Source organism: Lacerta agilis, chromosome 9 (assembly GCF_009819535.1).
Source record: "Lacerta agilis isolate rLacAgi1 chromosome 9, rLacAgi1.pri, whole genome shotgun sequence".
NCBI classification, from domain to species: domain Eukaryota; kingdom Metazoa; phylum Chordata; class Lepidosauria; order Squamata; family Lacertidae; genus Lacerta; species Lacerta agilis.
In genome coordinates, this window is record NC_046320.1 from 13,636,692 (window position 1) to 13,649,873 (window position 13,182).

Sequence of the window (13,182 nt, forward strand, 5' to 3'; positions counted from 1 at the left end):
TGTATTGCTATGGCAAACAAACCTTCCTGTTTATTTGCATTGTTAAACAACAACAACAACAACCCTGCCCTGTCCTCCTGAATACCAGGTTGGCTTGTGAGAAAAAAATCCTAGGCTCCAGTACTTTGGACACCTCATGAGAAGAGAAGACTCCCTGGAAAAGACCCTGGTGTTGGGAAAGATGGAGGACACAAGGAGAAGGGGACGACTGAACAACAAAAAAATACTTAAAACAGCACAATAAATGTTAAGTTGCAGCTTTACATGTCTTAATTAAATAGGAACATCTTTTACACAAATTCCACAATAATAAAGAAAAATAGGATTATCTACAGTGCCATTCAAAAAGTCTTAACTTCTGTGTTGTTTTTTAAAAAGCTTCACTGAATATGGATATGAAAGCCATGCTCCTTGCCGCCGGGTTTAATATCCCTTATTTGATTGCTTTAATTAAAATGCAAATTTAGTTATAGTGCAGATGTGGAGACAAAAGCTTTGAGGAATATAGCATATTATATCTAAAGAACTATTAGCCCCCACATCATAACTGATGAGATTACTGCCACTGAATTGCAAAATTAACATTCATTTCTTCGGAGCTCAGCAGAGATTATAAATTAAAGCAAGGCCTCATTACCACCTAGAGTTTTAATTTCCACAAACTACACTTCAGAACACTTAGAACTTACTGTGAGTAGACGAAACTTCGGCGTTGTCACATATTAGAGTTTCAGATCAAAGCAGCATGCCCTTTAATGGCACATCTCCCCAGGGGAGAAAAATCACGCCTCTGATGTGAGCCTGTGGAGCCTGCTATCCCTATTAAATGGAGTTAAAGTAGACCTATTGTGTGATAAATGAATCCCTCCTGATGGAAGCTGGAACGCTTAGCAGGCTGAGGCAAAGGCAAAAGTTGCTTGAAAAGGCAAATGTAGAAAGGAACAAGCTTAATGCACACCCAGAATTGACTCCAGCACTTCCGTCTTTGGGGGCCGTCTATTTGCTATTTTTGATAGAAAAATAGTCAGCCGTTCTGTGACCAGTTTATCTGGCAGCTGTCGGGACCTCTGGCCTGAAGTCAAAGGACACCAAGGGACCACCCAGAGAATGGCAGGTGATGGGGGCAATTCAGGGGTGTAGCAAGGGGGGCGGCCTGCCCCGGGTTCCATAATGGAGGGGGTGACAAATTATCAAGGAACATTTTTTTTTGGAAAAATAATTTTTTTTTTGAATTTTTTTTTTGGGGGGGGAATGCCTGCTCCGAAGGTCTTATCTTACTATACTAGGGATTATATATCTATATATGAAATTTCATGCATATCGGTTAATATCTTGACCCTCCTCCACCAAAATAGCTGTTCACTTGGCTGTTTTCCTATGTCTTGAAGGCTGAATATTTCAGTTCAGAGAACACTTACTGTTCCCAAACCTAACCCTGTGGAAAGCCATCTAATTAGACTTTAATTTGATTGTGAGATGTTTTTAACTATCTGACATTCAGAAAATACCTGAAGGCAGCCCTGTTTAGGGAAGTTTTTAACCTGTGATATTTTAATGTATTTTAATATCTGTTGGAGGCTGCCCAGAGTGGCTGGGGGAACCCAGACAGATGGGCGGGGTACAAATAAATTTATTATTAATTATTATTATTATTAATTATTATTATTATTATTATTATTATTATTATTATCATCATCATCTTAGGAGGTAATTTAATTACTGTTTGATTTTATACCAATGTTATGTATCTGATGTTAGCCACCCTGAGCCCGACTTCGGCCGGGGAGGGTGGGATATAAATACAAGTTTTTTATTATTACTTGTTATTATTCCTTTGTAAGAAAATATGAAATAACGTAAAACCATTTTTGCGGGGGGGGATCAATGGGGGGGTTGACAAGAATTTTTCCGCACCTGGTACCACCTGACCTTCCCATGCCTCGGGGGGGGGGGGTTTGACAAATATATTTTTTTGCCCCCGGGTACCAATTTACCTTGCTACGCCCCTGGGGCAATTCATTATTTGGGACTCAGAAGACAGGCAGAATTTTCCTTCCTGACCAATGAACCAGCAAACAAACACCATCTCTATGGCTATGACAGCCACTCCAGAGCAAGCACTGCATAAAAGGAGCTGGTACTGGGAAATATCTCCTTGCTTGGCCACGGAAGGAGTTGATGAACGGAAGTTGCCCCAGAAAAGGCAAACAGTGCTCCAGTTTTGTTTTGAAACTCAGGGGCTATGGGGTGTGTTTTTTATGTTTGGGGAATGTGATATTCACATTTGGATGCTCAACCAGAGATCTATAGATGTGGAAAAACACAACAATACCCAATATAGCAGATTGGCAAACCCTAATGGTAGAATATCTGCAGCTAGCAAAGACAACAGGAAGCATCAGAGGCCAAACAAAACATATAGTCTACAACAGGGGTGGCCAACTTCCAAGAGACTGAGATCTACCCGCAGAGTTAAAAACTGGCAGTGATCTACCCCCCCTTTGGGGGGTTCAGGTCAAAGTTGATAAGCTTATTTTTAGGAAGGAAAGCCCCATTTTTTGGGGGTACAGGGCAGGACAAAGTTATTGAGCATTGTTGGGGGGCGTCAGTGATCTACCACAGAAGTCCAGTGATCTACCAGTAGATCACAATCTACCTGTTGGACATGCCTGGTCTATAAGGAATGGAGAATTTTTAAGGAATACTTAAAAAAAAAACCACCATGGTATGAAAGGAAATCTTCTGGCAAAACTATATTTACCCCTGTATTGTATAAAAAGTAACTGACCAATTCGCAGGGATGTAAAAAGAGACAATACAAGAAATATGTAACTGTGCGGTATAAGGGAATTAATAGATAAAGTACAGTGAGACTAATTGGAAGTCATTTTTAACTTTTTTGTTTTTGTTTTCCCCACAAGATTTATAATTATTTGTATTGTCTTGTGTATAAATGATATTTGTTATACTATTATTGTTTTTCTTTCTTTCTATAAATGTATTTGTTGTAAAACAATAAAGACATTAATCTGCAGAGATCTATAGATGATGGGCAACATACAAATTTAATAAAATAATTTATTGAATGACTACCACATTTAATGAAGAAATATTAGGAAACAGGATTAAAAAAAAAACCAAACAAAAACATTTCCCTCACATGCTGAATATTCTTTCACAACTTTGTTAAATAAGGGAAGTATTAAATCCCACACATACCGGTATATTAAGTAAAATAGAAACATCGCCACCTGACCCCACCCCTACTCGCATTCCCCCCCCCACACACCTCTTTCCCCTCTTTCTTCCTAATGTAACACTAATATCTCAACAAACGAAACTGATCTGTAAAAAATGTTACTTGATCGCGGCCAGAACTTTAATAGCTCAATATTGGAAAAAGAAAGATCTGCCGGGAATTAAAGAATGGCAAGAAAAATTATTCAACTATATTGATCTGGCTAAATTAACAGATAAAATTAGAGGACACAATGATCAAAAATTCCAACAAGACTGGGGAAAATTTGGAGAATACATCAAAAAGCAATGCCCCACTGTGAAATGCTGGCTCCATTTTTAGACATTCTGTATCGGGATTAAAAGGAAAAGTGTTAATGGAATGGTGAAGAAATGGAAGATTACAATGAATATTAGTGTAGTATAAAGAAGTGTTAAATGGAATCTGGGAGGAGGACAAGTGGAAGTCACAAGGGAGAAGGATAGAATAATAACTGAATAGACAAATGGATAGAAGGAATAAAGGGAGATATGTGTAATAGGCGTAAAGGATCAGATAATAAAGTGACTGATATGATTAATGTATTCGGAATAGGATGTCATGAATTAGAGAGGTATCTTATTATTTTCCTTTTTTTTTTTTTTTAGTAATGATATATGGATTAGGTCATGACATGTATAACGAGGCTTTTATCTAAGCAAAGAGCCATATGCAGGCTTTTTAACCTAAATTTTCTTTTCTGTATATGGCTTGTGTATTTCGAGACGATGTTATTATTTGGATTCATTCTTTCTGTATTAAATAATAAAGTTTAAAAATTAAAAAAAAAAAAAATGTTACTTGGGGAAAAAAGGGACATTGCAATACTTTTGTAAACCAAGAAAACCTTTAATAAAAATACATTAAAATTAATAAGGAAAGTATTCGCCTGAATGAAAATTGTATCTTATTCCCGCCAACATTCTTGCTTGTCCATCTGGGACATAAGAGGGAAGGAAGCGATGGGGAGAAGGAGCATCTCTCCTCCGCTGGTCTACAGTGTGCCAGGGAGCTGCGGAGGCTGTTTCATTGGTGCCAGCCCGGTGCTGCCAGGCAGCAGCTCCACTCCCGGGTCAGACCTGACCTTGAGGGCAGAAGTGGCAGAGGAGAGAACAGTGGTGGAGGTGGCAGCGGCGGCATCACCGTGCCTCTCCTCCGCTGGGCTCCAGCGTGCAAAGGAAGCGAGGACAGCTCCTGAGGGGAGATCATCCTCACAGCGCCAGCCATGTCAGCGGTTAGCAGGTGGGCAAGAGCCGCTGGTTGCGGCATGTCTCTTTTTGCCCGCTGTCCAGCACTCACTACAAGCTGTCAAAGGGCCAGCAGCAGTGGCCATGAAGAAGCTCAGTTGGCTCATCCTCCTCCCACAGTTTGGTGGCGATTCTGGAGGGGGAAAGCGGGGTTGGGACATTCCTGGATCCAAACGGAAGTTGGGAGCGCTTTGGTGAATCCAAGATGTCCCAGTAAAATCAGGGCAATTGGGGGGGGGGGTCTGGTATTTTATTATATAAATAAACTTACAGGTCTTTTGACTAGGATTAAAAACTAGTACCAACGCGGTATTATAGGTACTGACATTGAAAAACAGGACATTAAGCTGTTCCAATACGCAGTGACTGCAGCTAGGATTTTGCTAGCGCAAAGGCGGAAACAAGAAGAAATACCGACAAAAGAAGACTGGACAGTGAAATTGATGGAATATGCAGAACTGGATAAAATGACGGGAAGAATCCGGGAACGGCGGGACCAGAAATTCATCAAAGACTGGTTAAAGTTTACGAACTATTTGACAAACAATTTGCAGTTGAATACGCTAATAGGACTTCAAGAAGCTTTGTAGTTAATGTGTAGAAATATTATTGTAAGTATGGTAGTTAGAGTGAGAAAGAGATGAATAATAATGTAAGCAATGGTAGATTAAAGAAGTATAATAATAAGATAATAATTCTGAATGCCATGTGGAAGGACTGAGGGAAGTCATGGCTATGTTAGCCAAGACTGAAAGAATGTATGTGAATGTATATTTTATTTTTTGTAGTAATTTAGTATAAAAAGAATAAAAAAAATATTTTTTTTTAAAAAAAACAACAACTAGTACCAACGCACACAACGTAACAGGCTGTTTTTGACCGTGTAACTTCTATTTCAAACACAATTCAACATGTAATATCTCACAATGTGTAATTCCATAGACCAACATATCATGCAAACAGAACATATCCTGAGAAATTAAAGTCCAATGGGTGGTCAGGAGATAAAGTTCATTCAGTTCCTAAACTGGCATATTGGCAATAACCACAATATGGTATGCTTATCTTATAGTGTTCCACATGTTGCTGTTTTGAGGATTCTAACACTCCTTGTATGTAGATGTCGGATCAGATGGAAAACCTGAAGGTATGGCATGACAAGGATTCCGGGATAATACCTTGTTTTGCCCAATCAGGCTTCGTCAGCCATGCATTCTCTAAATTAAGCAAACATGATGTAACATAATCCTTATACAAACTAAGTAACATAACATACAAATTAAACAATAACTTTATATACCATATTCTTGTATAACAGAAGCATGGAACAAAATAAATTCAGTTAATCCAATCACTGGCCAAAGTTCCTTTTTATACAGGGAGGCAGTATAGATTCTAACACAGGTGGCTACAATTTCTGTAAATGTTAATGAAAGAGACCATATTTTCATGTTTAAAGAAATCAATGATGTACCTTTAAGAATTAACACATAATGACTCATAGGTAACAGCTGTAACCTAGTTCAGTATTCAAGCCTGCAGGATGTAAAGTATTAAGCAGAAAAATAAATCAGGTTTGCTCCTGCAAAATAATCTTTTTGGCTTGTTACATAGGTCCCTGATATGCCCAAATGACAAAAAAAGTTATGATTCTCATCGGAATACGATGCTAGTATAAAATGTTGTACCAAAGGTGCATCAACAACTACATTTCTGAATCTGGAACGATGCTCAGAGATCCTAATCCTAATGCAGGCATGTGCAAAATCCATTTTGGGGCATAATCTGGCCCACTAGTCAACAACTTCGGTCAGCCCTCTGGTTGGCCCTCACAGCCCTTCACTTCATCAAATCTGGCCCTCTTTGAAAAAAGTTTGGACACCACTGCCCTAATGGGTTTGGTAGTGTGTCCTACATACAAGAACACATAATCCACAAGTACACATAATCATGTAAATTACGTGTGAAGTAGTGAATGTAGCAAATGATTGTAAAACAAATTTAAAGTCCTCCTTATTAGAAAACTCTTTTACCATTTAGAGAATGCACAGCTGACAAAGCCCGATTGGGCAAAACATGGTATTATCCTGGAATCCTTGTCGTGCCATACCTTCAGTTTTCCATCTGATCCGATATCTACATACAAGGAATGTTAGAATCCTCAAAGCAGCGAAACGTGCAACACTGCGGAGAACTGAAGGAAGATAGCAATTCATTCTCTCAATACACCAGGTCTGAGAACAATGTTTATGAAGGACTACACATGTGAGATGGATTTTATATTTATGAGAATTAACAGAGGTGCTGCGCCAGAAGTGCACCGGAAATTACATCTGCACATGTGCACAAGCTATTTCCAGTGCCGCACCGCCCCAGAGATGGGCATCTGCGCCGCACCGCACTGGTAAGAACGGGCACCGTGTGTCATTACGGGCCGAATAATTGGCTCGCGTGGGCCGGATCCAACCCATGGGCCTTTGTTTGGGGACCCCTGCTCTAGATGTTTTGAGACTACAATTTCCATCATTCCTGACCACTGGTCCTGCTAGCTAGGGATCATGGGAGTTGTAGGCCAAAAACATCTGGAGGGCTAAGGTGGAGGAAGCCTAATATAAACCTTCCACTTGAGTGTATCAGTGGCTTCCCAAGGTCTTGAACAGAGGGCTTTCCCTAGCACCAGATCCTTTTAACTAGAAATGCCAGAGACCGAAGCTAGCACCATCTGAGTGCAAAGGGTGTGCAAAGCATATCACTGTGCTACAGCCTTCCCCGCTCCTGGCACACTGCGAACTAGAACAAGACTATTAAATATTCAACTTAACATATTCTGCAATGATGTGATCAGGCATAGTTTCACTACTAGTTAAAAATTCACAGCAAATCAGTAGAGGAGGTGTGTTGAAAAGGCAGGTGTGCTGCGTATGAGGCAACACAACCTCAAAACAAATGCTCATACTTTCTGTCAAAATGGCTGTTGTTTCCTTAAACATGCGTTCTGTGTTACTACATACAATTCTCTTTCTTTTGCTCACAAGATAGTCTTAATCTTTAATTGTTTCATCTCAGGGAGAATTATCTGGGGACTCATTTCCCCCTCATAAATAGTATTGTTTTCCATCTTGCTTTTGGAAACTTTTAAGCTGTCAGTGGATGATATATAGTTTTTACCATTTAATTTAGATTCCCATTCATTTTACTTTAAATCCTGGCCAGTACTGTGGGTCTTTCAAGATAACACAGTGTTTTCTTTGGAAACGCTCAAGCCTGAATCTGTGACTGGATGGTTTGCATAACTGTCAGTTTTCTTTATTTAACCTATATTTTCCAGTGACATGTATAAATGTTGGAGCATAAATGTTGGAGCATAAAGTTAATCTTCTCTTTGTTTCATGGAATTTTATTTTGAAGTTATAAATACAGGCAACACAAAAGGACAAGACAACAAGACCCCATAAATAATTCCCTGATTGCAATGCTTAGTATATCTGGATATGCTTGTGGGACAAATGTTTATTATTATTTGTTTATTTACTTGTACAAATTTATATAGCACTTAGTCTTCAGGAAAAACCCTTAAAAGCAAAGAAATAGCAGCTTCTATAAAGGTTTCAAAAAAGTGTGTGGTACTCGGCTGCCTGTGAGATTGACTTATAAAGTGATGTAGTTTCAGATATTCATAATAAAGTCGCTCTTTCCAAGACCTCTGCATTGGAAAGAAGGTTTCCTTTTTCTGCATAGGAGAGAGATGATCTTTTATCCAATAAATCAAACCATCTACAACCTTTCACAACTATCCAAGCATGAAAACCCTGAGGTCTGTTGTGAGCTACAGGTGACGGATAATGTTAGAGGAGACAGACCAGGAACCAGTTTTATTTGCCCGCATTCCCAGTTAAGCACACTCTCTTAATTGCCAGGTGTTCAATGGTGTATGTACTCAAGTCTATCGCAGTGCCTGACCCACATCAAAGCATCTAGAGCTGGGGCTGGGGTTAAGCTGGATGGGTACATGCCCGTGGCAGGTGGGCCAAAGAGCAGCAGATTTGAGTCTACCTTCCGGACATGCAAAACCAAGGGTTTCTACACAAACCATGGACTCAGCTACAATGGCAAAGAAAAAGCGCTGTTTATGCGTTGTATATGCATTATAGGGACGCGGGTGGCGCTGTGGATTAAACCACTGAGCCTAGGGCTCGCCGATCAGAAGGTCGGCAGTTCAAATCCCTGTGACTGGGTGAGTTCCCATTGTTCGGTCCCTGCTCCTGCTAACCTAGCAGTTTCAAAGTGCAAGTAGATAAATAGGTACCGCTCTGGTGGGAAGATAAACGGCGTTTCTGCGCACTGCTCTGGTTCTCCAAAAGCAGCTTAGTCATGCTGGCCACATGACTCTGAAGCTGTCTGTGGACAAACGCCGGCTCTCTCGGCCTATAGAGCAAGATGAGCGCCGCAACCCCAGAGTCGTTTGCGACTGGACCTAATGGTCAGGGGTGCCTTTACCTTTACCTATATGCATTATAACACTGACACCAGATGACACTGTAGAGTTCTAGTTACAGGTGGGTAGCCGTGTTGGTCTGCCATAGTAAAAAAATTTAAAAAATTAAAGAAATCCTTCCTGTAGCACCTTAGAGACCAACTAAGTTTGTTCTTGGTATGAGCTTTCGTGTGCATGCACACTTCTTCAGATATCTGAAGTGTATCTGAAGAAGTGTGCATGCACACGAAAGCTCATGGAAATAATTTTTTTTTAATTTTTTTTACTGTAGAGTTCTGTTTTTGCCATTTAACTGAAACTCTTCTTTGATGCCTCTTGATCCAGCCATAGACACATCTGTGCAGGCAAGGAGGAGAAATTGTCACAGTTCAAGGGCACTGTGTAGACAGATAAAAGTACTCGCAGGTGGTATTGGAGAGGTTCAGTGTGGTGTGTGGGCTTCGTGCAATGGGAGAGTCCTGAGCTTTGAGGTTCAGCTCCTGAGTTTGAGGTTCCCCACTTATGCATGCTCTGAGGCCAGAATCAATGTGAGATTTATTTATATTCTGTTTTTCTACTTGGAAGTGCCCAGAGCAGAGTACACAATCATAAAGCTGTTATATAATCAACAAAAGTGCAACAGTTTCTAAAAGCAGGAACAAAATGCAACCCACATTTCAAACAATGCAAAATCAGAAAGCTGGCAGCAACAAGACTTGTTATATATATATACCAATACTTGTTCCAATAACATTGACAACTGCATATTAAACGCCCATCAAAATGAAAGCATCGTCAGTTTTTAGCAAAGATACACAAGGCGGAGCCTGATGAATTTCAAATGGAAGAGCATTTCAGAGTTGCAGGGCCACATCAAATGTCTTTTCTCTCTCATGCTCACTTGCGTGTCGAGGTCCCCAAGCCACCCCTCAAATAACACACACTTTACACAGAAATTTAAGTTCAAGGTTTTTGGCATAATTTTGGCCACAACTTTATCAAAATACAAAATGTGAGTGGTTGCTTAGGCATTGCTTCTGATTATCTGTCCCCACCTGGGGGCAGACTGACTTTCGCCCGCCTTACGGAAGTCAGTAAAGGGAAAACACTTTGGGGAGAGAATGGGAGCCGGGGGTCTGGCCCTCGCCTCTCCCTTAATGTTCCCAGGGGCTCTTGCGTGGCCCTAGCCCCTGACCAGGGGGTACGGACAAGAGCATGGTGAGCCCCTGGATTCCTTTAACGGAATTCCCTGCACAGCAGCAGCATTGGAGGGGCAGGCACAGCCAACCACTTCCCCTCCACCAACCAATTTTAACCAATGCCTAACCGCAACCTTACAAGTTGTGGCTAATTGCTACGCAGTGGGCGAAAACCAAATGGCACCAGCCAATCAGCCAAATGGAAAAATTCCTACCAGGCCCCTGCCCCAAAACCAGACGACCCCATGACAGGCATAGCAAGGTCAACGCAGAAGCCTAAAATTATAGGGAGGGAGGGCGGGTGATCTGATGCACGCAGCGAAGAGGGGCTCACGCCGCGTGCCAGAAACATATATAGCCTCTGGGCTGTCCATCAAAACTTGCAACATTCAATTCTCCCCAACAACCCCCAGAACCAAATCACAGTCCTTGGCCATCTAAACGATCCTGCCCAGCAACAGAGGGGTGTCTTATTGGCCCCCACCGCAACACGTGCTCTCCATGAAGGAGAACTCGCTTTGCCAAAACTCCCAAAATCACACTGAGAGCAAGGCCTCTGACACTGATCTTAATTTCCAGGCGGAACTTTATGGATACAACAGTAGAGTTTTGCACTCTGACCTGTGAGCACTGGCAAGTCAAGTGCCACATTTTGGACCAACTAAAACTTCAGGACTGTCCTCAAACATAGCCCCATATATTCAGTTACAGGTGGGTAGCCGTGTTGGTCTGCCATAGTCAAAACAAAATCAAAAATTCTTTCCAGTAGCACCTTAGAGACCAACTGAGTTTGTTCTTGGTATGAGCTTTCGTGTGCATGCACACTTCTTCAGATACCAGGTATCTGAAGAAGTGTGCATGCACACGAAAGCTCATACCAAGAACAAACTCAGTTGGTCTCTAAGGTGCTACTGGAAAGAATTTTTGATTTTGTTATAGCCCCATATAGAGTATATTAAAATAATCCAGTCTGGAGGTAATTAAAGCATGCTTAATCCAAGCAGCCTCAGAATTTATAAACATACCACTTGCAACTTTCATAAAAACAGGCCAGTAGTTATCTAACGTGTTTTTCTGTGCACCTTGACCAAAAGGCAAATTCCACCGAGCACAGCGGAACTTGCTATCAAGCAGAACTGTGTATTACAAATGAAGTCTTTGTATAACTTTTCATTAGAAAACTATATCCTTGTGAAAAGACAACATGCAAAACACTACCGTGTTTCTCCTAAAATAAGACACCGTCTTATATATTTTTTCGCTCAACAAAACAGTATGGCTTATTTTCAGGGGATGTCTTATTTTAACCGTGTCGCATCGGTACGCTGCATAGCCACGCCTCTCCAGGCTGTTTTAATGGGAGGTACCACGTCACTATGGCTTATTTTCGGGGTATGGCTTATTTTCGGGGAACGGCTTATATTTCACAAATGCATAGAAATCCTGCTATGGCTTATTTTATGGCTATGTCTTATTTTAGGAGAAACAGGGTAAATGCCTTTCTCCAGTTTCACGTTGCACGCAATCAAACATGTGCATAGTTACAAAGATGCTTATGGTAAGATTAAAGAAAACTGACTACCTTATATATTTAGGATTATTATTTTTATTTAAAAAGAAGAAGAAGAGTCTAGTAGCCTAGTTACTTCTTAAAGGCAATTCAAAACTACAGGAAAATTCAGCACACATTAAAACAGTCTTCAAGTATATATTTATTACTATGCTCTAGCCTAAAACGATCATCATAAAGATAAACACGAGAACAGGAGGAAAAGGAAGCACATATAGAAGTTCACATTATTATAATCCTTGTTTAGCTTGTCTTTCATTTCAACATGGGTGAAAGCATTGTGCACCCCAGCAGAATGCATTCTAAAGCTGCCATTTCCAAATGTTTCATTCTTATAATTAAATTATCATCAAAGGATGATAATACCGTCACTAATGCTATTTTGCTCTTTTAATTCATGGTATCCCAGACTGTTGAACATTTGCTCCTGTTTTCTTTCCGCATGTGACCTGAACCACTAATTCAGTTACAGAGTATCTTTTTAAAAAACCCTTTTCTCAAGGTACTTAACCTCTGGGCCACTACTATGCTGTTTGAAATTAAAACAGTACTAAAAGCATCAAGGCTTCTCACCTATATAAAAACAACACACACAGCGATTTTTCTTTTTAAAGCACAATCACTATTTCTTAAAACCCTGCCCCAATGTTACATTTCCACATCCAAGCTTAGTTACTACTGGGTCCCCAAACAGCACAACTTCCCAGGACCACAGCCTTGAGCAATATTCTGTGGGAGTTTTAAACATAGCAAAAAGTGGCACAAGCAAATGATTTTTTTTAAAACAAACGGTTTTGCAGACGACATACCCCACACCAGTTACAAATGTGTAAAAGCAAGCAAAGCAGCACACCTCTTACCTCTGCTGTTCTTCCTCTGTTTCGCAAGTATGAAAAAGGTCACCAAGATAGCTCCCATCTTCACAAACTTCAGCCCCAAACTTGCTGATCCTTCACTTTAGAACTTCCTTTATCACATAGCGCGATTAAAACAACAGACCTTCGCAAACCAAACACAGGAGAATTCTGCAGCCAAGTAACGAGGCTTCAGACTCCTTAACTGCCTGCATCACATCTGTTAGCAATATACATATTTAAGAGCTGTGCTCTCTAGCTTCCTAATTTCGATTCGCATGCTTTGGGGAGTTCAGAGACATGCTGCAAAGGGAGAGCTGGAATGAAAGACAGCATCTAGCCCCATTGTCTATATGCCATGTAGGTTAATTGAGCTTGCTGCTGCTACTTCTTAAAGAAAGCTCTCAATCAGTGCTTATTATTACAGTGCAATTTTTTTTAATACTTCGGCACTTACTACAGGTATATTATAAGTAGCGGGCTGGCTATATTAGTGGAAAGTTGAGAGCTAAGGCAATATAACAGGTAAGTGTGTGAGGCTGGATGTCTCTGGAGTAAAAT

General features: G+C 40.6%; 1 protein-coding gene across 3 annotated transcripts in view; it reads right to left on the reverse strand.

The window, feature by feature from the left end:
• The window catches only part of KCNIP4 (potassium voltage-gated channel interacting protein 4), a 359,055-nt gene that overhangs the window by 181,660 nt on the left and 164,213 nt on the right, over positions 1-13,182 (reverse strand). Inside the window, exon 1 of one of the 3 annotated variants that reach the window (XM_033159536.1) lies at positions 12,628-12,980. The exons of the other annotated variants lie outside the window; for them this stretch is intronic. Coding sequence (XP_033015427.1) covers positions 12,628-12,685 — 58 coding nt within the window. The 5' untranslated portion in view covers positions 12,686-12,980. Of the gene's footprint in view, positions 1-12,627; positions 12,981-13,182 lie in introns of those variants that run through there. 3 annotated transcript variants of the gene reach the window in all.